Genomic DNA, 27,536 nt, shown 5'->3' with positions numbered 1-27,536 from the left:
TAGGAGACGAATAGCCTTTCTTAAGGTTATTCCAATGTGTTACTAAGAAAAAAATGTGTTTGTATGATAGGATCCCTTTAATCTTCTCCAAAATAGTACTATACATAGAGTAAGTGACCATAGTTTATGGTTCAAGGAGAGAATCCTTAATGATACAGCTATATAGTACTAGGGAGCGCATGTTAGATGAGAACACTGACAGAGGAGCTATACGAAGTATAAACACTATATAATAATACTATATATTAGTCACTGCAGCCACACGAGAAGCTAGCAGGTCATCTTCACAACTGTGGCTACAAAGCCACATTATCCCATTCATCTAATTACACAAATATGTCGGAATTATACGAGAATGAAGAATCTTCCCCAAAAGCTGCTTCCAAGATCACAAAGCAATGCTCAAGAAATGTTATACTGGTCAATAACTAATAGACAGTTTAGACATGGAAGAAGACATAATTATAGATACATACATTGTTGTTTTTTTTTTTGTTTTTTTCAGAACCTTAATAGACAGTGACATTTTAAATGGTGGAAAACAAAGCAACCTTTCGCTCAAGATGCAACAATGCGGACACATTTAGTGCGTTGTATCAAATCCTACTCAACATTATTGATTTCTCATACTAACTATTCAATTTGCAGGAATTTCAGGCTATTACAAAATGAGGCTCTTAAAGGGATAGCCAAAGTTATAAAGCATCTTCAGATATATTAGAACTGCAATAAGTATCCATCTGATATTCCAAGATAGAATAAAGACCTGCCACAGTTCAGATACTATGGATTATGCAGAGTAAAAATGTGTTGTAAAAATTTGTAACAGAACATAGATGCTACAGATTTGGGGAATTTACCGTTTTGCACTAAACTTCAGGACATATAACTAGCTATACATGGAGACAGATGTAGAATAATGAAAACACAGAATAAGATACTTACGTCTTGGCAGTGACATCTACATACTGTCCAGGCCTGAAATGTGCAGCATAAAGGGGAGTACCTGGAAGGAGAAGAAAGAACTTAGAAAAATCTAAAATGCATTTACAATACCATTAATAATGTTCAGCAAACTAGTGGCATGTTTAAGAGCAGAGACTGGGGAAGAAGTCAGAAAACTGCTACAAAGTGGAGCCGCTGCCTAGAGGAACCAATGAGGCTGCAGCTTTTATTCAAAGCAGGTTCTTGTACGTGTACTTTTTCAGGTCTTATTTATAAAAAAAAAAAAAAAAAAAAAGTGGATTAAAAAAAACCTACCCTCCTAAAAGGGTTGTGTAGTATGGCTGATTTCTTCTCCTCTGGAAATTATATCACAATCGTTGGCCACATGACCATGCTACAGCGCAATCCCATTCATTTTAATGGCACTGAGCTGCAGTCATGTGGCCTACAGTCATGAGGTCACTTCCGGAGAACAAAAAAATAACAATGTTTTCTATTATTGCACAACCACATTAAAGCAGAAGTTTTGGCTGTTTTAACATATCAAGGAGGAAAGCCATCAGCAATGATCTTACAGAGGCAACTGTTGTTGTCCATCAATCTAGTAAGCGTCATAAGGTTATTTACAAATAATTTGAAGTCCATCAGTCTAGAGGAACAAAGATTAGTCAAGACAGCTTAAATAAATCTCAAGTTAAATGAAACTCTCGGGACAAGCCCTTTAAAGAGGACCTTTCATGGATTTTGGCACATGTGGTGTTATATACCGCTGGAAAACTGACAGTGCGCTGAATTCAGCGCACTGACGGCTTTCTCAATCTGTGCCCCGGGTAAAGAGCTATCGGTCCCGGTACTGTAGCTCTTCACAGTCAGAAGGGAGTTTCTGACACTCTGTCAGGAACATCCTTCTGCACAGCAGCACCTATCGCGCTGTACAGTGTGAGTGGGGAGGAATTCCCCCCTCCCCTCCTGATAATACTCGTCTATGGACGAGCACTGTGAGCAGAGGGAGGGGGCGTTCCACCCCGCTAACACTGTACAGCGCAATAGGGACTGCAATAGGCACTGCTGTGGAGAAGGACGTTTCTGACTGACTGTCAGAAACGCCCTTTTGACTGTAAAGCGCTACGGTACTAGACCGCTAGCTCTTTATCCAGGGCACAGATCAGGAAAGCTGAATCCAGCACACTGTCAGCTTTCCAGCTGTATACAACACCACATGTGCCCAAATCCATGAAAGGTCCTCTTTAATGGATAAAACAGATGGTCATCCGTCTGTTTACATAGAGATGTTTTTTTTTTTTTTTCATCCATTAGTCTATATTTAATTCATATTATTTTTACAACCATTTAGCAGATCCGTTTGAAAAATGCAAAAATAAAAGCAAATGGATTGCTAACTGTTTACAGAGTATAGAGTCAATGTTATATGTCACTTTTGGAGTAAAAAAAAACCAAACAAACAATGGAGGAGTACTGTATCTACTACAGAACATACACAAATATATGCATCTCCAATGTATATCAACAAGACACTGTGCAGTCTGATCCTGTTCTTTTCTATCTGCTCTGTCTTACTGCTGACAACCAATTGTAATGAGAAGATGGAAGAGACTGCATGACAAGATACAGGGACTGGTGGACGATCGGTAAAATAGAACCTTTTTTAAGCATTCTACATTATTTTATTTAATTTTTATTTTTAATTAAGTGGATAGATGACCCATTTAAGCTATGTGACATTCTGCAACTATTTTACTCTGTTCTCAACTCCTATTCAGACCAATGCCTCTCAGTGGTAAGAAGCAAACCCCATGTAGTCTCATTCTGTAGTGCTTTCACCTGCCCTAAACATTTGTTTGATTAGCAACAAGTACTGGGGATAATATCACTCTATAAGGAGTAAGCACCTTCACAGGCGTATGGAGACTTACAAAAGCCTTTTTCGCTCCACTGGGGGATTATGGGAAATATATACAAATCTGTTTTCCAAGATGTAAATAGTAAAACAGTGCCTCTGTTTGCTGCCCTCTAGGGGCAGCCCCCTTAAGCCTCATGCCCTACTTTTTCAACAAGCCTTAATGCTATGATGAGAGGTTTAGACACAGCTGGGATACTGATTTGGCTAAACCCCGCATCATACATTAAGGCTTGTTGAAAAAGTCAGGCATGATGTTTAAGGGGGCTGCCCCTAGAGGGCAGCAAACAGAGGCACTGTTTTACTATTTACTATTTACATTACAAACCCCCCGCAGCCTCTCCTACCTACACCTGCTGTCACTCTCCCTACTCCTCCTTACTTCTGGCGACATATCTCCTAATCCTGGACCTCCCCAGCAAATCCCCACACCTGGCGCTAACACACGGAACCTCCGAAATCTCAAACCAATCACACTCACTCCTACCCCTCCCCTTGCCCTCCCTGGTGCACTATGGAATGCCCGCTCCGTATGTAATAAACTTGCCTACATCCATGACCTTTTATTCTTAATAAACTTACATTTCTCTGTCTAACAGAAACATGGCTGACCCCCTCAGACATAGCCTCCCCCGCCGCCCTCTCCTATGGAGGTCTGCACTTCTCAAATACCCCCCGCTCCAACAACAAACCTGGTGGAGGTGTAGGCGTCCTCCTGTCAGACAAGTGCTCATTTGTCCCTATCCAGACGCTACCTGCCCTCACCCCCCCATCCTTTGAAGTGCACGCTGTTCGTATCTACTCACCCTCCAATCTCCAACTGGCCGTCATATATCGACCGCCAGGACCTACCGCTGCCTTTATCGACCACTTCACCAACTGGCTTACACACTTCCTATCCACAGACACCCCCACCATCATCATGGGTGACTTCAAAATCCCCATTAACACAGACCACCCTTCCGCCTCCAGTCTCCTATCCCTCACCGCCTCCTTTGGTCTCTCCCAATGGTCCTCCTCTGACCCACATAAAAGGGGGCACACTAGACCTACTATTCACCCGCCTCTGCTCCATATGCAACCTCTCTAACTCTCCATCCACGCTCTCTGTTCACAACCTGCTGACATTCTCTGCCCTCTCCTCTCCAATAGACACTCCAACCTCTAAACCAACACGCCCCCGCAGGAACCTCAACTGCCTTGACACCTGCACCCTCTCAGACTCTCTCCTACCACTCGCTGACATATCCTCACTCCAGGACACAGATGCCGCTGCTGCCTTCTATAATAACACCATTATCTCAGCCCTTGATTCTGTGGCCCCCTACACATACACCAGAGCCCGACCGATCAATAGACAACCCTGGCACACTGACCTGACTAAAAAACTGAGACGTGCCTCGCGGGTTGCTGAGCGCCTCTGGAAGAAAAGCCACTCCCAGGAGGATTTCCTCAGGTACAAAGAAGCAGTTTTCTCATTTAAGAACGCACTCACCTCTGCAAAGCAGGTCTACTTCACCACACTCATATCTGCACTCTCTCACAACCCCAAACAGCTCTTCTCCACCTTCAACTCCCTGCTCCGTCCTCCTGCCCCCCCTCCGACATCACTTATCTCAGCTGACGACTTTGCCGCTTACTTTACAACTAAAATTGACACCATCAGAGACAGTCTCACCCTACTCCCCCTCTACCCAACTACTTACTGTTCCTCATCCCTGACCTGTTTCTCCTCCATAACTGACGAAAAACTCTCCTCCCTAATCTCCAAATCCCACCTCACCTCCTGCGTGCTCGACCCGATCCAGTCACACCTCATCCCCAAACTCGCTGAAGTCATTACTCCAGCCCTAACCCATCTTTTCAATCTATCCCTAACCAATGGATCCTTCCCCTCAGCCTTCAAACACGCCACTGTCACTCCTATACTTAAGAAACCGTCCCTCGACCCGTCCTCTCCTGCCAACTATCGTCCCATCTCTCTGCTCCCGTACGCCTCAAAACTTCTTGAGCAACATGTCCACTCCGAACTCTCCTCCTATTTCTCATCCAACCTGCACTTTGACAGACTACAGTCAGGCTTCAGACCCCGGCACTCCACTGAACCTGCCCCAACAAAAGTCACTAATGACCTGCTAACCGCCAAAGCCAAGCGCCATTACTCTGTCCTCCTCGACCTCTCCTCTGCCTTTGACACAGTTGACCACTCCCTCCTGTTAGAAATTCTCTCATCCTTTGGTATCTCAGACCTGGCCCATTCCTGGATCTCCTCATACCTCACCGACCACACATTCAGCGTCTCCCACTCGCACACCACCTCCTCACCACGCCCTCTCTCTGTAGGTGTCCCCCAGGGCTCCATCCTAGGACCCCTCCTGTTCTCCATCTACACCCTTGGCCTGGGCCAACTCATAGAATCTCACGGCTTTCGGTACCACTGCTATGCCGATGACACCCAAATATACATCTCTGGACCAGACATTACTTCCCTACTGGCCAGAATTCCAGATTGTTTAGCGGCCGTAGCCTCCTTCCTCTCCTCCCGCTTTCTCAAACTCAACATGGAGAAAACAGAGTTTATCATCTTCAGCCCATCCTGTATGGCCCCTCCACCTGACCCATCTATCAAAGTTAATGGAACCACAATTACCCCTGTCCCACAGGCCCGATGCCTTGGGGTAACCCTGGACTCTGACCTATCCTTCAAGCCACATATTCAAGCCCTCAACACCTCCTGCCGCCTCCAGCTCAAGAACATCCACCGAATTCGCCTCTTCCTCACCCAGGAAACTACCAAGATGCTCGTCCAGGCCCTCATAATCTCCCGCCTAGACTACTGCAACACCCTTCTCCATGGACTCCCAGCAAACACCCTCGCCCCCCTCCAGTCCACCTTAAACTGCGCTGCTCGCTTAATCCACCTCATGCCCCGATCTTCATCGGCTGCTCCCCTCTGCCAGTCCCTCCACTGGCTACCTATTGCCCAGCGAATTGAGTTCAAGCTACTAACACTAACATACAAAGCCATCCACAACCTGGCCCCTCCATATATCTCTGAACTAATCTCCCGCTACCTGCCCACACGTAACCTCAGATCCTCCAATGACCTCCTACTCCGCTCTGCTCTCATCCGCTCCTCACACAACCGCCTCCAATATTTCTCTCGTGCATCCCCCATACTCTGGAACTCCTTACCAAGACACATAAGACTGACTCCCACAATCACAGGCTTCAAGAAGGCCATGAAGACTCACCTATTCAGGAAGGCCTACAACCTCCAATAACACTATCACCGCACTGCCATCTGTACGGTCTCCCCCTCTCCTTCTGTCTCTACCCCCCTTCCCTCATAGATTGTAAGCCCTCGCCGGCAGGGCCCTCTACCCACTGTGCCAGTCGGTCATTGTTAGCATTTTATCTACCTGTATATTCTGTGTATTGTATGTAACCCCCAAATGTAAAGCACCATGGAATTAATGGTGCTATATAAATAAATAATAATAATAATCTTGGAAAACAGTTCAGCAAAAAGTAGAAACAGATGCATAAAGAACATTATTTTAGGATAAGACCGCAGAGTGTTTTGTTTGTAATCACCTGTGACCCCATGACCCCAAGTGGACTCGGCCCCACATAAAATGAAGGCTCAGGCATGTGCATGGAGTCTAATATAAGCCCATTCATATGTCAACATCAAGACGTCAACACTGAAGTCCAGGATAGGAAGACCAGAAGAGATCAGATGACTTCTGGTTACTTCCTAGCAATCTAAGCAGTTTTTAAACATTTTTAGAAGTTGGAGAACCTGCTTAAGTAATATCTTAGAAGAAGTTAGCATGTTGTACAAAACCATACCTGGCTTAAGAATAGCATTGTCAGTCACGTTGAATCTGCTGATTTTCTGCTTAGGCGGGACTCCAGCTTCTCTGTAAAATTCCAGTATGGATTCTGGTTTCTGTGATATTGAAGTAAACAAAAAAGAAATAAAAAAACAGCCATTTTAAAGTAAGTCTACCACCTCCCCAGGTTATAGTGCACATTACAGTGATAACATACCTTTGTTATGTTTCCAAATGTAGGTAAAAATGAGGTAGAGGAGCATTGGTCCAGAATATGTAACGTCTTTATTCCGAGTGGATAAAATAAACGTCGTGTTTCGGGACAAGCCCTTTTTCAAGTGAGCATAGTAACATAACACAGACAGTCTTAAAGTAATGATGGCCACTCGCTTTTCTTTACTTAGCTGCTTTTTTCTTGCCATAATACAAAGTCTAACAGTCAATTCAGTAGGACTATCAGCTGTGTATCCACCTGACTTCTGCACAACTGATGGTCCCAACCCCATTTATAAGGCAAAAAATCCCACTTATTAAACCTGACAGTGCACATCTGTTAAGTGAAAACCATTTCAGATGACTACCTCTTGAAGCTCATCAAGAGAATGCCAAGAGTGTACAAAGCAGGAATCAAAGCACAAGGTGGCTACTTTGAAGAACCGAGAATATAAGACATATTTTCAGTTGTTTCACACTTTTTTGTTAAGTATATAATTCCACATGTGCCTTCAGTGTGAATCTACAATTTTCATAGTCATGAAAATACAGAAAACTCATTGAATGAGAAAGTGTGTCCAAACTTTTGGTCTGTACTGTATATATACACACTGTGTATGTATATATATATATATATATATATATATATATATATATATATATATATATATATATTATGCCACCTGTGTTATGTTGATATGCACACTTAAAAAAGGGCTTGTCCCGAAACACATTGTGTGTTATATCCACATGGAATACGTTACTTATTTTGTACCACGGCCTCCCTGCCTCATTTTTTCCTACTTTTGGAATTATCCTGACGTGTCTTTGATATCATGTTCCTGATGCCAGCAGCCGCTTTGAGAGGACCACCTTGAATTCTACTTGACTCTACATGACCAAAGAGTGGTTGTGAACTGATCACAACCTAAAAAGGTGAGCAGCTATCCTTTTAATATCACTCGCGGTTTCACACGAAGTGCTCCGCGCTGCCTGTTTTCCTTTCTTTTCTTGGAATTGCTTTGTTATGGTTTGTAGATTTAGAGAAAAACTAGTTTGAAGTCTTATGCAAATGGAGCAGTTTGTGCACTGGAGGAAGCACTTCACAACCGTCACCATCTTCTGCCTCCTCCACCCTGTACTGAGAGAATCATCCTTGAGAACAAAGAGCGGTACTCCTAGGACTGAGGGATGCCCCCAACTACCTCATTAACCTTTAAAATTTTCTCCAAATCTACAAAAAGTGACAAACATAATAGAGGTATCTACACTGTAATGTGCTCTGTAACAGAGGTAATGTGCAGAGCTGCGCTGTTATGTGACCCCAGTGCTCAAACACTTAATACTTGCTCCACATTCTGTGGACAGAGGCTAAGAACTGGATAACCCTATAAAAAGAAACCAGGAAAAAAGCTGGAGGTAAAATAATCACATCACTCTGTTTTCACCACTTTTCAATAAAAGCTGATACTCTGTGTGTTTCCCTGTTGCGCTCCATTTATTACACCTCGCTTTTTAGAAACTTTATTGCGTCTTTTAGTACAACATTTTATCCCTTCTGGGATTGTAGGTGGGAGCTGTAACTGTGTTTACCATCATTTTTTAATTTGAGGATCCAAACAATGTGGACAAGAATCTCTATGTGGAATGTATTTTCTAAGCAGACCAGATACATCATGTGAGACCGGTCCGAGACGGAGGCTTGACTTCATTAAATCCTTCATTACAATCCTCGCAGGGAGCGCCTGAATTTCTTTTTTGTGTTTCAGACAGATCACTCTTAGAGCTATACAGAAAATGAACTATTTTGTAAACAAAGTTTGTATGTTAAACATATTTTTTTATGAATTTCTGTTGATTTTTAAAATGTTCTATATTAAAAAAAAAAAAAAAAAGGCAGTAAAATGTACACCTTTCACATTGGCCACTAAGCCAAATAAACTAATACTTGTCAATCTGTAGAGGTTTTCTGAGCCATCAATACATCAATAGATGATATCACAGTTTCTATCTTCCTCCCTGCACAAAGCATGTCTGCCATAGACCTCAATGAGTCAGCTTAAGACTTCTACTTCCTATGGCCCACCAGACCGCTGAGGGAAAACCTCAAGCAAAATGTCAGCCCACGTAATCATGTATAGAAAATTTACAATCAGAAAATAAAATCAGATTAGAAAAAGTGATAAATTTCACCAATTAAAAGTGTCAATACATTCCCTTTAATTGTTACAAAATACAATATAACCTATATAGACCACTTGCTGTAACTGGTATGTATTCACACTTGGATATTGAGCCAATACAACTGGTATTGGAAGAAGAATCCTAATCTCTCAGAAAGCAATTTAGTGGGCCGTCAGTAGTGTCACAGTTCAATAATCCCATTTATTAGGACAGGTCACAAGTAAACGAAAATCCTTTTATTCGAACCCACTTTAAAACATGCTGTAGGTGACAGAATGAAACCGAAAACACTGCAGTTATCTACATATAAAGGCAAAAGTACGCAGAAAGACAAATAACGTATTCTCTCCGGTGACGGACAATACCGCAGGAGATACAGGAGAGGCACCATAAGCGATGACTGACAATCCATTATTGCCCATAACAGTGCTGGAGGAGTTGTCACCTCACAGAAGGTTACCAAATGGCTTTTCACAGTGACAATGTACCCATAAGGCCATTGCAGGTAGAAAGAAGACACAGCAACCTGGAAATTGCAAACCATTAGCACCTGAAGCTGCCAAGAGCAGAGACAACATCTAATTCAGCCGGGGTACAGGCGCAGCTCTTTTTATCGGAGGAATATTACAGTAGCATAAAATACTAACATAAAATCCAGTCATAGCGCTTTGCTTTCCAGATGTGTTTATCTATGTGTCTTCTGAGAAACTGCAAAATCTGGAAGTTTTTATTATTAGAATTTCTGAATTAAGACGTCAGATTAAACTCCCACTTCTGCAATATATTCTAGTCTTTAGTTTTTGCTGTGGATTTTTATGAATTTTTTTTTTAGCAAAAGAGCAGGAGAAGATTCAGGAGGAAGGAGACGTATTTCCCATTCCTTTTGAACCCACTACCGGCAAAAATCCACACTGTAAAAATTTTCAAAAAAGAAAAAAAAAAAAAAAAAAAAGCAACAGTAGACACAATGTATACTATTTAATCTAAACTTATACCACCTTTTAGCTACCTTACTTTGAGCCAGAATTAGACACACAAGACACACGTTTGCTGCATTTAGTCCCACCCCTCTTCTGTGAGGTCACCACTCCTACATGCCCAGCAAGTTGAAAAAATATAGCTCACTGTAGATGTGCCACATTTACAGAAGGGTCCACAACAGAATGGGGTCATGTCTCTCATTAGGTAAAGAGATTTGCATACCCTAAGAATTCTGGGTAAGGAATATGCAAATAACACCTCACTGATGAAAGGCAAGAGTTTGCGCCTAGTGCCACCTACTGGAAGGGAGGTCCCTGTAGGTTATTATTCCCAGATTATGCCTTTAGGTTTCTTTGAATTCGGTATTATTCTATATGAGCTACTGGATCAACACTGTAGGGATTGTAGGGTTACAGGTTGGACTTGATGGACTGATGTCTTCATCCAACCTCATCTACTATGTAACTATGTATATGTACCTTCCAATAGGTGGCACTAGAAGCCAATTCCTATTTTTCACCAATGAGGTCTTATCTACACATTCCTTACATAGTCCACTACAGTAAATCGGAGCGAACATGTGTCTTTAGCCTTGCTGAACAAAGATTGAATTTGCATTGGACCTTTGTAAAAGTCTTTCATATTTTATTAGTAAGGTTTATCATACTTACAAAGAAAGGAGATACATTTTTTCCTCCTACTGTGAGAAAAGCGCTTTTTCCACCACCTTCTTCTTTTGATGTAAACTTGATCACATGACAGTCTTGGACCTAGAAGGAAAATGGACAAAAGGTTGTATTAGCCTAAAAGCTTCACATGGAAAAAATAAAAACGAGTTGATAAAACTGAGTGTTTACAGATAGAACAAAAAAGAGCATGATACTGGTCCTGTTCACACCATACTTATGGTGAATGTATGTGGTATAAGTATCATACATATATGATATGTATATGTGGTGTATGACGAAATCTAAGACTATAAGCAGCTTCTCCATCTCCTTCCCCTGTAAACCTCATTTGTGTCTGGCAAGTTGTTTTCTACCTGAGCCAGACACTAGTGTTGCCATTTTTGTGCACTGGTCTGGCGACTATAGCAGAAAACCGCTGAGAAAAATGATTCCCTAGAAAACTAGGAGATCAGTTCTGGAATCAGTTTCCCTCTGTCGATTCTGTACCATTGGGAGCCTGGTACACATGAACCCAGCCCAAGGTCTAGACATGGGGCTCTCATCCTCTTTGCCAGTCTATAACCCATTCAGTTCACATTTGTAACTTAGGTTACGTGACTTGCAGCCCACAAATCGCCATGAGTTTGACATGACAGTCGCCAGTAATCTAAAACATGTGGATTTTTGGGGATTGCCATGTCATGATCACCACTACCTGCAGGTGACAATGTGGCCACATTTACTATCTAGTCCTAACCTTAAAGCACTTGGTTTAATTCTTGTTTTGGCATTTTATGCTCTTATATATCATTATGACTACAGGCGGGTGGCAGGGATGGACATAAGCGCACTAAATAAGCGATCTTCTATACAGAGGTGTCGCACATAACACTATATATCATCCAGAGCAGCTGCTCCACCCCATTACCACAATCTTTCCAGCTCAAAAAGGCAGTGAAATTGGGAAAATGCAGTAATTCAGTTCCATTATGTAAAAAAGATTCATGAATAGAATGCAAAAGTAAGCAAAAAGCATTGTGTGGACCCTGCGTTCCCAGCCTGGGAGTTTCAGAGGAGTGTTTTATACCACATGGTCACACAGGTAGGTGGCGCTGTTGCTTTAAAGTATTCTCTCGTACATAATTTCCTTTTGGATTTAACCAAATGTGACAAAGCACGATTACAGATACAGGATCTCTGAATTAAAACAGGAATAAAATATGAAGCTGGGTAACAATAGAAGATTTCACACTCCCATTTCCCAGAACCCGTGTGCAGTAGCATTCACTGAGCACTTGCCAGACTAAATCTGACTGCCAATCATTTACAGCAGGAGACGTCTCAAGAGCAGAGGATGGAAAAGAGGTTGTTTTTTTTTCCTTCTTCTCACCGTAAACAGAAGTGTCACTTTTAATCAGGGCCGACTTTTAGAAAACTTAGTTTTGTCATTTTTATGTTGTGATGAACGATGTAATCACCTTTTCCTTCAACCACATCCACGGCAGTCACCGCTGTCAACATTGTCATGAAAAATGAAAAGAATAACCGAGTCTCTGATTACTTCACTCCGACAGCTAATACTCAGACTACTCCCACAAGGTCTGGCTCACACAAGCAGAAAAATTACTATCATTTATCGCCACATAGCTTTTTATACAGAAGATATAAATATGTAAACACACACACGCACGCAAACGCTGACAACAAAATGCAAAGTGAATAGACAAAATAGAAATCTAACTCAAATCAATATTTGGTGTGACCGCGCTTTGGAGGAGTCCTGGAAGTGATGATATGGCCCCCGCAATCCCCTGATCTCAACATTATTGAGCCTGTCCTGGATGACATGAAAAGACAGAAGTATTCAGCTAGCCTATGCCCACAGACAATCTGCAATCTGTGGTTATTTCTTCGAGATCTTAGGAACAAACTCAAAACAGTGCGTAAGCGTATCTAGAAGAATTTCTGCTGTGTTTAAAGAGGACCTTTCACCACTTGGGGCACATGCGGTTTTATATACCGCTAGAAAGCCGACAGTGCACTGAATTCAACACACCATAGGCTTTCACGTTCTGTGCCCCTGGTGAAGAGCTATCGGTTCCAGTACCGTAGCTCTTCACAGTCAGAAGGGCGATTCTGACAGTCAATCAGGAACGCCCTTCCTCACAGCAGCATCTATAGCGCTGTACTGCTTTCACGGTACAGTACACCATCTTCTGACACTGAAGAGCTACGGTACCGACATCGGGGGCACAGAACGTGAAAGCCGAAAGTGCGCTGAATCCAGTGCTTTCTAGCAGTGTATTACACCGCATGTACCCCAAGTGGTGAAAGGTCCTATTTAAGGAAAATGGTGGTGACACCAACTATTGATTTTATTTTGACTTCTCATTGTTCATTTTATATTTTTACAGACAAAAGTAAATTATATTAGAAAGGACCTTTCATCACCTCCGCCATGACTAGCCCATGGCATCATGTAATAGGTGCTCCTCCACTGATTCTGGCACAGTTGGATTTTTTTTCTCTCGCTCCTACTGTTTGTTCCTGAGCAAAAAGTGCTGTTAGGATTTGTCCCTGATCTGCTATCTAGACTCTTTAATGTCAGGTGGGCAATGTCAGGCAGAAGCAAGAAAGGTAACATGATTCTGAGCTCCAATCAGAGGCAGCCAGTGTCAGAGCTCAGAACCAAACCCTTTATTTTTTTAATTATTATTATTGTTAATGGCTAGTAGACATTTTTCTAATACAGTTTTATTAAATATTCTGCTTGCTTTTTCTTCTGCAGCCTTCACTTGCTCTCCTATAGAGCTACTCTATCCCCTTTTGACAGAAATCCAGCGGAGAAGCCACCTGACGGCTCAGTCTGCGAAAAAGCTTGAACTATAAGAGAGCAAGTGAAGGCTGCAAAAGAAACATCAAGCAAATAAGACACTACTTGAAAAATGTTTTCGTGCTAATCATAGATACAATGCAATAATAATACTACTAATAAAGGAAAAAAATTATCACAAATGTGTACATAGCCATTACGGCATCAGGATGTAGAGTATATCAGTTGTTCTGTACTAACAGCAGGGGTTTGGTTTTCTCTGACAGCCGAATTCTTACTGTAACAGCCAACATCAGCAGAACCTCTGATGTCAGCGACATAAATGGCCAGAAACTGTAACAACCAGGAAAAAAAAAAAAAAAAAAAAGCCAATTAATCTTGCCGATAATTGTTTTTCTGGAAGCCTATGACAGCATCCATACGAGAGTAGACCGCCCATCTGAGACAGGAGACATGGAATATGAGTGACCACACCTTTAGTGAAGATTAAATATGCATAAAAGAAAAAATAATAGAAAAAAAAAAACAAAAAAACTTAAGCAATACAATAGGGTTCCAATCCTAAAAAATTCTGATCCTACTCCGACTTCACCATGGATGGACTGCAGAAACCGGCTGGCTCCCCTGAAGGTAATTTATGACATGCTTGGCTTCCAGTATATGGATGGGAAGGTCCCCTTTATTTCCTGTATAGCTCAAAGAACACTTCTGGGCACCATTGGAAGTAAGTCAACCTCACCAGAAATTACATCGCTCTTACAGCAACACACCCTTGGCCGGCTTGCCCTTCACAGCATATTCTGTAAACTAACACATCCAAAATGATCCTCAGACCATTACCAGAAAGAGGAGCAGGAGATGCCGAGGGCTACACAGCACGGCTCAGCAGACACCCCAATGGAGCTGGTAGGCAAGGGAGTCAGACTAAAGGAGTCTGGCGGCGGTTAGACCCGCTTATGTCCCACAGGGAAAGTTAAGCCGTGCACCGCACCTTTCCCAGCTGTAGTGTAGGCCAAAAAAGTAACCTGGGACTTCCCATTGATAAAGGACCTTCTCATCCAGAGGCCAGGAAACCAAACTGAGGAGAGAAGAAGGCGTGGTCAATATTATATTCCACGTTTCCTTTCCTCAGATGGGGGTTCTCCTCTCGCAAGGGTGCTACTCTGGGTACGAATACAAAAAAAATGACCAAACAACATCATAAATTTACAGTGCACACCAAAATAAGATAAAAAAGCTACCATATTTTTTGGATTATAAAACATCTTCCAGTCCTAAGTCATGGGGGTCCAGCCGTGCCAGACTCCCCCAATCACTTCCTTAATGATCAGGAGAAATACTAAGAAGCTTTACCTGATCACATAGACTAGGCTGAACACCTCTCTTCCCACCTGTCCCTCACTAATCTGCCGGGTATGTGTAAGGCAAGAACGAGGATGGTCAGTGCAATGAAAGTATCTGTTCTTCATGCTGTGATGGAGAGGACTGTGTGAGAAATAGACCCCTCTATACAGCACTGCCCGGAGGCAACACAAACCTTGGGAGACAGGGCACTACAGGAGACAATCTTTCCTGATATTACATTACATGTAGGAGCAGGAGAATATATTTATACACCTTAGTGCAAAAACAAATGTGATCCCGAATACAATAGCTGAGCTGTGTGCCTGTGTGCTTACAGTGTTGGCAGGAGAATTGTCTGCGTGTATATTGTATGTGCAGCAAAGCAGTGTTCGTTCGTGTGCTGGAAATGTGATCAGAGATTTAGGCAACTTAAACACGACGGTGCATGTTGCACCACCCATACTTCCACGGCTCCATTCATTAGGACCAGTGATCACAGTCCACAAAATGGACAGGAATAAGGCCGATCCTGAGTTTTGCTCATGACTTGTGACCGCATACACCAGGCTGTGAAAATACTCTGTCGTGCCTATGGCGCCATAGAGATGAATGGGTCATGAAAAACACGGCTAGCACATTGACTGTGCGCCTGGTTGTGTGCATGAAGCCTTACTGTATAATAAGAATGGAGATGCACACACTATCGGCCATGTGTAACATATTTATATTTCAAGCTCTTTACATTTCTCTCCTGACATGACTTTAATGTCAATGTTTTTGATCTGTTTTTTTATATGTGACTTTCAATGCTGAGGTTTTTTTTCTAAATTTCTATTAATTAGCAAGATCTCATGATACAGAATACATGTAATATATTTTACTGCAGTATAACTGGCACTGGCATGTGCCGCATGACTTATCCTGGCATGTGCCGCAATAGAATCCCAGCATGCGGCTACAAACCTGGAAAAGAAACGTCAGTTGGTGCCAGTCAGCGATTGCTCTTATAGAGATTAGACCGGCTCCCTATTGCTCCCACTTGCGAGAAAGCGACAGAAGCGACAGTTTTTTTTACTACAGATTCCTGATCGACACCTGCGGATTAAGAAGAGAACCGCTAATAGCGAGTCACCAGAGGTAAGATATCATCACTTTATTGTGAAATCCGGATTTATGTCCCCTGAAATGTGACAGTGAGGGGCCCCCTGTAATTAGATAATAGAAATGGTTTACACTGTGTGAGATATAGTAGATGGCTTGGATGTACATGGATAAGCCTGGGAGACTACAGGGGAAACGTAACTGAATTGGGTGCTCATGGTGTAATGTGGGGAATATTGGACACTTATTGATGATATAGAGAAACATGGAGGATCATTCCAGTCATTCCTGATATAATAACTGTTACAGAGATTGTAGGGGATTAGGAAAAGTCTCTTTTATTAGACACACTGTTACTCCCTATCCAGTACATGGTGCTGAGCTGAGATAACAGACAAACCATTAGCTGACATTGTTTCCAAAATAGCAGATCCTTTTGGTTAACATTTCATGTCTGTCAGTAATAAAAGCTTATATTGTTTATGAGACATCTTTAAAGGGAGTCTGTCATCTGAATATTCAATGTTAAGCTACCACAGGACCTTGTAGGTCCCATCCCCTTCACCAAGCTACTACCTCCATATTGGTGAACTGACTGGTGTTGTGGTGTTAGATTTTCCTAAGCTTAAGCTTAAACTTCTCTGTAAGGTCTTGTTAAGTCATATTACCAAGTATTTGTGTACAATTTTCTTTCTCTTCACATTTCCCTGGAGGAAGAGAAGATGAAGCGGAAGAGGAAGAGACAACGTATGAAGTATGAAGAGGAGTCGTAAGTGCAATAGTGTTTATCACTGTATTACAAAGATCTGTCAATGGTGGCCTGTCCTTAGAATAGGTCATCAATATCAGATCAGTAAGAGTCCGCCAACTGACACCACCACCATCATCTAATTTCCACACACAGAGCCAGTAGAAGATGGCTTCATCCACTATGTAGTGGCCTTGTAGTTCTATGGCAGCTCAGCTCCCATTCACTTATAGCACAGACACTACCCAGTTTAAGGAGCCATCTAAGGAGCCAACTCTGTACCCATATCATCTGATCCATGTGGGAAGGGGGTGGTCAGATGTTGGAGCTACTGATTTAATATTAATGACCTAATCTAAGGATAGCACATCAATATCTAATCTTGGAGAGACACTTTAATACTAGATACACGCATGAGGAGAATAAATAGTAAAAACCTCTATACGCCATAATATTAATTCATAGCCATGTTGTGGCCCACTATAGTCCCATACATGTCCTTTTTTACCATATTATACAACTTGGATAAACCGTAATGGGTCACATGGGAATTAATATCTGTTTCTTCTCTCACAGTTCACGGCCTGACCCCGAGGAGGAATCCAAGAAGCAGAAGATGGATGACAACTTGCAGAGAGAACAGACTGCTTTCTTCAAACTCCTGGGTAAGATACTGCTTCCAGACTGTGGGGAACCCCAAAAATTTCCAGTTCAGTTGAACCTGAAATTTTTGGAAAATTTGTTGGGGCCACAAGGGGGTTCTATACTGTGTGGAAGGGGCCAATATGGGATATTATACTATGTGAAGGGGCCACTATTTAACATTATACTGTGTGGAAGGGCTACTATAGTACATTATACCATGTGGAAGGGCTGCTATGGGACATTATACTATGTGGGCAAGGCAACTATGGGACATTATACCATGTGAGGGGGCCACTATGGGACATTATAGTGTGTGGTGAGGTCATTATGAGACATTATACTGTGTGGAGAGGCCGCTATGGGACATTATACTGTGAGGAGGGGCCACTATGGGGCATTATAGTGTGTGGTGGGGTCACTATGGGACATTATACTGTGTGGAGAGGCCACTATGAGACATTATACCATATAGGGGAGCACTATGGGACAATATACCATGTAGGGGGCCACTATGAGACATTATACTGTGTGAAGGGAACACTATGGTTCATTATAATGTGTATGGAGGTCACTACGGAAAATTATACTGTGTGAAGAGGCCGCTATATCACATTATACTTTGTGGAGGGGCCACTATGGATCATTATTCTCTGTGGAGGGGCCACTATGGATCATTATTCTGTGTGGAGGGGCCACTATGGATCATTATTCTGTGTGGAGGGGCCACTATGGATCATTATTCTGTGTGGAGGGGCCACTATGGATCATTATTCTGTTTGGAGGGGCCACTATGGATCATTATTCTGTGTGGAGGGGCCACTATGGAACATTATTCTGTATGACAGTTTGTTTTTTCAGAAAACCACAGTTTTCCAGTAAAAAATGCATGCATTTTTTGTGCAAAACCGCACCATGTGAACGCAACTTTACAGTGAAGTGAAAGTACCAGTGGCCTAAGACTGTATGCAGCTATAGCTACATTCAGATACATAGTATGTCACCAGTCTAAGGATGCTGCCACACGGTGCTCCTGACACATACATTTACCACCAATTGGGGGCTATACATGGACTTTCATTGTTTATAATGGGAAAGTACAGGTTTATCCCAGGAAATAGCAGTAAGCGCATGCGTCCAGAAGCATCTCATGGCAGCACTTCTGTGTTATGGATTGTGGTATATGACTTTAGTATAGGGGTCGTCAGCCTTACAATTATTGTGCGGAACCCAAAGTACCTCATCTTTGCATTTTTAATCTAAACCGACACAACATACAAAAAAAGCTGCCGACCCCTGGTCTAAAGAGACTATTGGATAGTGGGGCGGCCGCAGGCTACTATTATAAGGCTGGGAAGGACTGAACCATGACCTTTCCCTCCCTGATAATTTCAGGCTTCTGCTACTTGTTATATCTGGCTGGTATAGATATAACAGATATAAAGGTGTTCTGAACATATCAGAAGGTATTGATGAAATACATTAACCTATTATCTTATTTTTGTTACTTTGATAGACGACAAGGACATCAAGCTATACCTAGACAGGGACAGATGTCTGAAGACCTCGGACAAGGTATTATTATATAGAGGGAAAGAATAGAAAATATTCCTGAGCTCTGCAAACTATGACCTGATATCAGTAGTAGATGCTATACAAAGAAATATAACTGATAATGTATGTCAGGTTGTAACTAGATATCAGTATACACAAGAATATACTGAGCTCATATATCTGTACTGCATACTATTATGTATTAGGAAATCTATGACAAACTACTAACTCTCCTTTTATCCCATTAGTATCTCCTGGCGATGGTCCTGATCTACTTCAGAAGAGCGAAGCTACGTGTAGAGGAATATCGCCAGTATTTCTTTCCTTCTCTGTAAGTTTCTATTATTATTATTAACCCTATCTGTACCTATGATATGTGTTTCAGAGAAGACAGTCGCCAAATTCGCTTTATAGGCTTATAACAGCCATTAATTGTACAACCATAGATCGGCGTGCTGTTAATGTAGTGCACCACAGCACTGTATACTAATAACATAGCATGCCATTCATACACTACTACATAACAGCAGTATATTAGCAGTAACATCCGGACACCAGAACATGTCACCACACCCTATCTCTGGCCAGTGACTGGCTGCAGTGGTCACATCTTCCTGTGTTAGGACATCATTGCTGCAGCACAGCAGAGACCAGTGGGGTCCCTAGCAGCATTGCAACTGGAGCAGGAGGGGATCGATAATGTAAGTACGTCTTGTGTTATTTGTTACAATACTGAGCTGTTTTTAAAATTATTTTAATTGCCTGGGAACCCCTTTAACATTAGTGATATCACCACCTTCTTCTCCTCATTATCTTCTTTTTACATGTTCTATCATTTCTTTGCCCTACTTTTTATTTCTTCCAGGTTTTTAGCCAACCAGTTTGAAGAGGATCTGCAATTTCAACGGGAGATCTACGCCTGGACCCCTGGACGGACATTGGAGATGAAGAGGAACCAGCTGCTTCACCTTCGTGACCTAATGCTCATCAAGATGGACTTCAGAGCTTGGGTAGAAAAGGAAACCTGCGATCTGGTGTGTAGCATAAAACAGAAAGATGTAAACTTTGAACTAAGGCTTGTGATGATTATAATAATTCTAGATTATGTTAAATTCTAGATCATGGAACAAGACCCCGACCACTGGGCATGGAAGAGACAGAGAGAAGACCATCACAGCCTGGCTATACGCTGGTTCAGGAGGGATTTTACAGAATTCACCATAAGAGGCCCATGGACCACCCTTCCAACCTGCTCTCTTTGTAACCCCATTCTAGATTCGAGCAAGGAAGAAGAGGCAGAAGACTCTCATCATCAGACAGACGCAGAGGAGGAACCCGGAACATCAGCTATAGTCATTTCAGGTAAGTGTATCCATTGTGTGGAAGAGAACTTCAAGTCAGGGGCCATTCACATGACATTTCTGCTGTCCATTCAGCAGATCTGTTCAACAGATATGATTTTTAAATAGTAAAAATGGATAGAAATACAAATATTCATCCGTTTTTACATGAAAATACAGATCAGTTTGATTGAACAGAGCCATGAATACTGGTGTGTAGACATGGACAAATCTCAAAAGATTTCTTTTGACAAATATTCGTGAGGTTCACCCCTCCCCCACATGGTTTCCAAAAGTGCTATTATTATACTCTTGGGTCACCTCAGACCCCAAAATATAATAAGACCAATGGGGTGAATGAAAATAACAAATAGTCCATTTGCATCTTATTCTGGCCTCATCCGGTCGCTGGATGACATTACGTGCTCCTGGGTCCCAGATGAGACTTGTGTTTTGGCCTCAGTGGTGACATGGGGCATTCTGACATCACACACCATGTGACCGATGAGGGCCAATCACAGGCCTCAGTGGTGACCTGGAGGTGCATAATATCATCCAGGGACCAAAAGAGACCAAAAAAGATGCCAGGAGGCCGCTGGAGAAGTGAGAAATAGCTGATTGTTATTTTCATTCACCTCCCCTGGGCCTCCACATATTGTACTCTAGGGTCTGAGAGGTCCCCACAGTATATATTTCTATTCATTGTTCATTTGGAAGGATGATGAAAAGTGAGGTATGCCGCACTTCTTTGTCCATTAGATACAACAGAATATGACGGAGGTAGAATTGAGTCAGTAGTACAGTATACACTTTCAACATTTGTTTTACAAACAGAAGTCTATGGGGATGTTGAACAACACATTTTTACTTTTTTTGGATTTAAATGTGTCTGCACATCTGAAAAAAAATATGTGATGTGAATGTATCCTAACATACAAATCTTAGAAGCCAAACCCTAACAGTAGAATGAGGTTCTGTGGCAATGTTGCAAAGACCCCTACCCCTTTATTCTTCATACTGGAGGTCGGGAACCACATCTATGGGATTGTTATGGCATATTGTAGGACCTGAAATACCTTTTCAATAAAAAGTTGATGTAGAAGATCTTGGTAACATTGCTCTGCTTCTATTCTATAATAAATGTGTTACTTAAGTTTTCCTTCTATCATTTCTACTTAAATGTACAGCAACCAGACCAAGAAGAAGAAGAAGAAGAAGAAGAAGAACTAAGAAGACACGATGGACACGTCCAAAGAGAAGAACAGCACAGGATGGATGAAGACCTAAACCAAGAAGAGAAGTATCCTCCATGGTCACACACACATAAACACACGTTACATCACTATACACAGTCACTGCACATACACACAATCATCACACACATGCATACACATATACACTGATACATGCTCTAGCGGTCGCCTCCCTTAGTATGCCCAGAGGAGGGGCAATACAGTGGCCATGGTTTCCCTGCAGGTTTCCTCCACTGGGGGTTTTTCCTGCCCTGAGTGTTGCTGTACGCTCTTCGTGAGTGATGGGAGGTAACCAGCACATATAAAAATAGATAGAATAAAATACATAGAATAAACTTCACATTAACTTTCTTTATTGTGTCTGCATTATTTATTCTATTTTTGTTTGTGAAAAATTTGTGTGTGAAAATATTTAATTTACAAACTAAACCCAGAATGTAGATGATGTGAGTGAGGGTTGTGTAACGTGGGTCCCATTTTATAGGTTCTTTCTGACTCCCAAATAAAGTTAATAGAGCCACAACTTTTCATATCTACAATACAACTAACCGGTTAAGGACCAGGCCCAAAAGTATGTTAAAGACCAGGCCTTTTTTTTCAAAACTGACATGTGTCACTTTAAATGGCAATAACTTTGAGACGCTTTAACATAGACAAGTGATTCTGAGATTGTTTTTCCGTAACACATTGTACTTCATGTCAATAGTAAATTTTGGTCGGTATGTTATGTCTTTGATTATTAAAAAATATGAAATTTGGCGAAAATTTCGAAAAAAATGCAGTTTTCAAACTTTGAAATTGCAAGTCTTCCAAATAGAAAGTCATACCAACCAAATTTTTTCATAAATCTAATTAACCATGTCTTTCATTTATGTTGCAATCAAATTTTAATCACTCTTTAAATTTTTTCAGATATTATAAGGCTTACAAGTCAAGCAGTAATTTTCCAAATTTTCAAGAATATTTCCAAAACACAATTTTCAAGGGACCAGTTCAGTTCAGAAGGGAACTTGAAAGGCCTCTGTAATAAAACCCCCCATAAGTCACCCCATTCTAAAAACTGCACTCCTGAAAGAATCCAAAACAGCAGGTAGAAAGTTTTTTAACCCTTTCAGCATTTCACAGCAATTAAAACAAAATGGAGGTCAAATTTACATTTTTCAATTTCTATCACTAATATATTCATTTAGCCCTAGAATTTACACATTTACTAAGGGTTAAAAGTGGAAATGCACCCCACATTTTGTTGCACAATTTCTTCCGAACACGACAATACCACATATGTGCTGTTACCCTAATGTACGGGCACACGGTCGCTCTCAGAACGGATGGAGCGCTAATTGGATTTTGTAGACCAGATTTTGATAAAATAGTTTGCAGGCACCATGTCCCATTTGCAGAGCTCCCAAGGTGCCAAAATAGTGGAAACCCCCAAAATGTGACCCCATTTTGGAAACTAGACCCTTCAAGGAATTTATCAAGGGGTATAGTGAGCTCTTTGACCCTACAGGTGTCTCACAGATTTTTTTACCATTGAGACGTGAAAATGAAAAATTACTTTTTTCGTAATAAAATGTTACTGTAGCCCCAAATTTTTCATCTTTACAAGGGGTTAAAGGAGAAACTGCACCCCATATTTTGTTACACAATTTCTCCCGAACACGACAATACCACATATGTGCTGTTACCCTAATGTACGGGCACACGGTCGCTCTCAGAACAGATGGAGCGCTAATTGGATTTTGTAGGCCAGATTTTGATAAAATAGTTTGCAGGCACCATGTCCCATTTGCAGAGCTCCCAAGGTGCCAAAATAGTGGAAACCCCCAAAATGTGACCCCATTTTGGAAACTAGACCCTTCAAGGAATTTATCAAGGGGTATAGTGAGCTCTTTGACCCTACAGGTGTCTCACAGATTTTTTTACCATTGAGACGTGAAAATGAAAAATTACTTTTTTCGTAATAAAATGTTACTGTAGCCCCAAATTTTTCATCTTTACAAGGGGTTAAAGGAGAAACTGCACCCCATATTTTGTTACACAATTTCTCCCGAACACGACAATACCACATATGTGCTGTTACCCTAATGTACGGGCACACGGTCGCTCTCAGAACAGATGGAGCGCTAATTGGATTTTGTAGGCCAGATTTTGATAAAATAGTTTGCAGGCACCATGTCCCATTTGCAGAGCTCCCAAGGTGCCAAAATAGTGGAAACCCCCAAAATGTGACCCCATTTTGGAAACTAGACCCTTCAAGGAATTTATCAAGGGGTATAGTGAGCACTTTGACCCTACAGGAGTTTCACAGAATTGGCCCAGCAAATTGGAAAATGACATTTTTTGCTATAAAATGTTGCTTTAACCCCAAATTTTGCATTTCCACAAGGGGTTAAAGGAGAAATTGCACCCCACATTTTGTTACCCAATTCATCCCGAACGTGACAATACCCCATATGTGCTGGTAATCTAATGTACGAACGGATGGAGCGCTAATTGGATTTTGTAGGCCAGATTTTGCTAGAATAGTTTGCAGGCATCATGTCCCTTTTGCAGAGCCCCCAAAGTGCCAAAACAGTGGAAACCCCCAAAATATCACCCCATTTTGGAAACTAGACCCTTCAAGGAATTTATCAAGGGGTATATTGAGCACTTTGACCCTACAGTTGTTTCACAGAATTGGCCCAGCAAATGGGAAAATGACATTTTTTGCTATAAAATGTTGCTTTACCCCAAATTTTGCATTTCCACAAGGGGTTAAAGGAGAAATTGCACCCCACATTTTGTTACCCAATTTCTCCCGAACGTGACAATACCCCATAAGTGCTGGTACCCGAATGTACGGGCACACGGTCGCTCTCAGAACGGATGGAGCGCTAATTGGATTTTGTAGGCCAGATTTTGCTAGAATAGTTTGCAGGCATTCAATAAGTGCTTTAGCATCTTCTTAGAGTATCCAGATTTTTTGTGAAATGTTGAAAAAGATGCAAAAAATGTAATTAGTATTTTTGTTCCCCAATGTATTCATCTAGGGGTATAATTTAGGGAATTTAGAGTTTATAACAATAGGAATTTGCAGGTTTATGCAAAAAATGGGGCTTGGTGGCAACCACAAAATTAGAAGTGGAATATTTTCTGGGGAAGAGCTCTAATAATGAACAACAGTGTGGTATCTCTCAAAACAAGAAATACACAGGCCTGGTTGTGAGGGGCATGAGGGACAAAAGTAACAGGTATCTCTGCGTCGCCCATTTTTGGCGCAGACACGGCATTTTTTTTACACGTTAGCTCGTGTTGTTGTGGAGGGAATTAGACTGATAAAATGCCTTTCAGTTAGTCGTTTGACATTTTCAGACTGGGGGTTCTCTATGGGGTCCTGAGGGTCAAAAAGGAGGTTGTGAATTATTTTTTCCTGGAAATCCAGATATTTGTCGGTGCCTCCCTTCTTTTTATAAAGTAAAAAGACATTGTGAATTCCAATTTGTATTACGTAGATGGCCACTTTTTTATACCAGGTTTTGGTTTTCCTTTTTATCAAATAGGGCTGTAAGATTTGATCACTTAAATCCACCCCCCCCATGTGTTTGTTATACTCCCCACCCCCACCCCCTCATATAGCAGCCACCAACGAAGAGGAAGATGAGACTCCATGGACTGTTATATTTATCCCAAAACACCCGCCCCACCCACCCCCACCTCCCCATATAGCAGTCACCAACGAAGAGGAAGATGAGACTCCATGGACTGTTATAACCGAACCACCCCCCCCATACCCACCACCCACCCAACCCAACTCCCCCACCCACCCACTTTACTAGCTTTGGCAATGCCAAATACCTATTCGGACGTGCCAATAAAGCATTTTTTGATTTGATTTGATACTCGGACACACTTATTGGCTTATGCTTGTCTGCTGTTGCCCCTCTTTCCCTCACTGCCACTGTTCCTGTGGGGTGTATTGTGCTCAACACATATACATCTCTCCTATCTCTGTATTTCACCGCCAACAGCTCCTCACAAGAATAAGAACAGGACTTCCCCTTTTGTATGCCCTTCCCCACTAGCTGCTGCGGAAAACCAATTCGGTTTTTGCGCATGGTTCCACATGCTCCTGTGCTTGCACAATGCAAGTGTCTAAATAGGGCCACACCTGAATAAAAGTTATCACAATACAAGTGGTACCCTTTGTGTAGCAGGGGCTGCATTATCTCCACCACTATTTTACTACTGATGGGAAAATTTGGGGGGCATCCTGGGGAATTAATTTTTTTATCTCGTCCCTCATATATTCTGAAGGCGGCGGTGTAGCCAGAACTGCTTTCGCAAAGCTTATATAGCTTTATGCCATATCTTGCCCGTTTGGAAGGGAGATATTGGCGAAAGCTCAGTCTGCCGTGAAAACTAAGGAGGGATTCGTCCACACTGACGTTTTGCTCTGGGGTGTAATGTTGTAAAAAGGAGTGGTTCAAATAATTTATGAGGGGTCTCAGTTTGAATAACCGATCACGGTTTGGATCATTACTTGGGGGGGCCTGTGAATTATCACTGAAGTGAAGGAACCTCATTATTAGCTCATAGCGAAGCCTGGACATGACTGCCGAATATATTGGGGTTGACTGTGCGGGACTTTTTGACCAATATGATCTGATTGAGGGCTTTTTTACAATACCCATATTTAGGGTGAGGCCCCAAAATTTTTTCATTTCCACTAGATCTGTGGGTGTCCAATCTTTGGCATGGGCAGAGGAAGGTTTTTGGGTTATGTACTGGGTGGCATATAAATTCGTTTGAAGGACAATTTCATTGAGGAGGTCGTCGCTTATGAATAAACTAAAATAATTCATGTGGGTAAATTGGGAATCATCCACTGTTATGCCAGGAGATGCAGTAAATGGGTGGACTCTAGGGGCAAAAGATGGAGCAGGTGCCCACTGGAGGGAACGCACATCAATTAGTGGGAAAGTGTCACTGTGTGCTGCCGCACTGCTAGTTCCTGCACCTTCACCATCTGAAGAGTCAATGTCATCAGGGAGAACGTCCCCTGAAGACATATCGAAATTGACACTTATATTGTCATTTTCATTGTCTGCAAATGTTTCAGTGTCAGACGCATCTGATGCATCTGACCAAAGAATGGCGTATGCCTCCTCACTAGTATAAAACCTCCTCGCCATAATCGCTATACAGGGGACAGATATATATATATACCTATATGGCGGGTATATATATATATATATATATATATATATATATATATATATTTTATACGGTAGATATATATATATGTATTTAGCTAGAGAGCTGATTACTGCGAGCCCTCTTTGACACTTTGGCTGACAATGTCTGTAAAGCGCCACAGAATATGTTAGTGCTATACAGGGGACAGATATATATATATACCTATATGGCGGGTATATATATATATATATATATATATATATATATATATATATATACATATATATTTTATACGGTAGATATATATATATGTATTTAGCTAGAGAGCTGATTACTGCGAGCCCTCTTTGACACTTTGGCTGACAATGTCTGTAAAGCGCCACAGAATATGTTAGCGCTATACAGGGGACAGATATATATATATATATATATATATATATATATATATATACCTATATGGCGGGTATATATATATATATATAGATATATATATATAGATATATATATCTATATTTTATACGGTAGATATATATATATGTATTTAGCTAGAGAGCTGATTATTGCTAGCCCTCTTTGGCACAGTGGCTGTAAAGCGCCGCAGAATATGTTAGCGCTATACAGGGGACAGATATATATATATATATATATATATATACCTATATGGCGGGTATATATATATAGATATATCTCCCTATCTAGATCTGATATACAGAGATATATATATATATATTTATTTTTTTATATATATATATATATATATATGATCTATGTATAAGGTGATATGGGGTGGGAATT

At 41.5% G+C, this 27,536-nt stretch overlaps 1 protein-coding gene across 1 annotated transcript in view; it reads right to left on the bottom strand.

Annotated features, from left to right (window-relative positions):
- The window catches only part of MRPL3 (mitochondrial ribosomal protein L3), a 60,933-nt gene that overhangs the window by 24,588 nt on the left and 8,809 nt on the right, over positions 1-27,536 (bottom strand). Inside the window, exons 4-6 of the mRNA XM_075272235.1 lie at positions 10,752-10,850; positions 6,719-6,818; positions 946-1,006 (exon numbers count right to left, since the gene is read on the bottom strand). Coding sequence (XP_075128336.1) covers positions 946-1,006; positions 6,719-6,818; positions 10,752-10,850 — 260 coding nt within the window. The remainder of the gene's footprint in view (positions 1-945; positions 1,007-6,718; positions 6,819-10,751; positions 10,851-27,536) is intronic.

This window comes from Leptodactylus fuscus, chromosome 4 (assembly GCF_031893055.1).
Source record: "Leptodactylus fuscus isolate aLepFus1 chromosome 4, aLepFus1.hap2, whole genome shotgun sequence".
Taxonomy (NCBI): domain Eukaryota; kingdom Metazoa; phylum Chordata; class Amphibia; order Anura; family Leptodactylidae; genus Leptodactylus; species Leptodactylus fuscus.
Note: the sequence above shows the minus strand (reverse complement) of the source record. Positions and strands in the feature narration are given on the sequence as shown.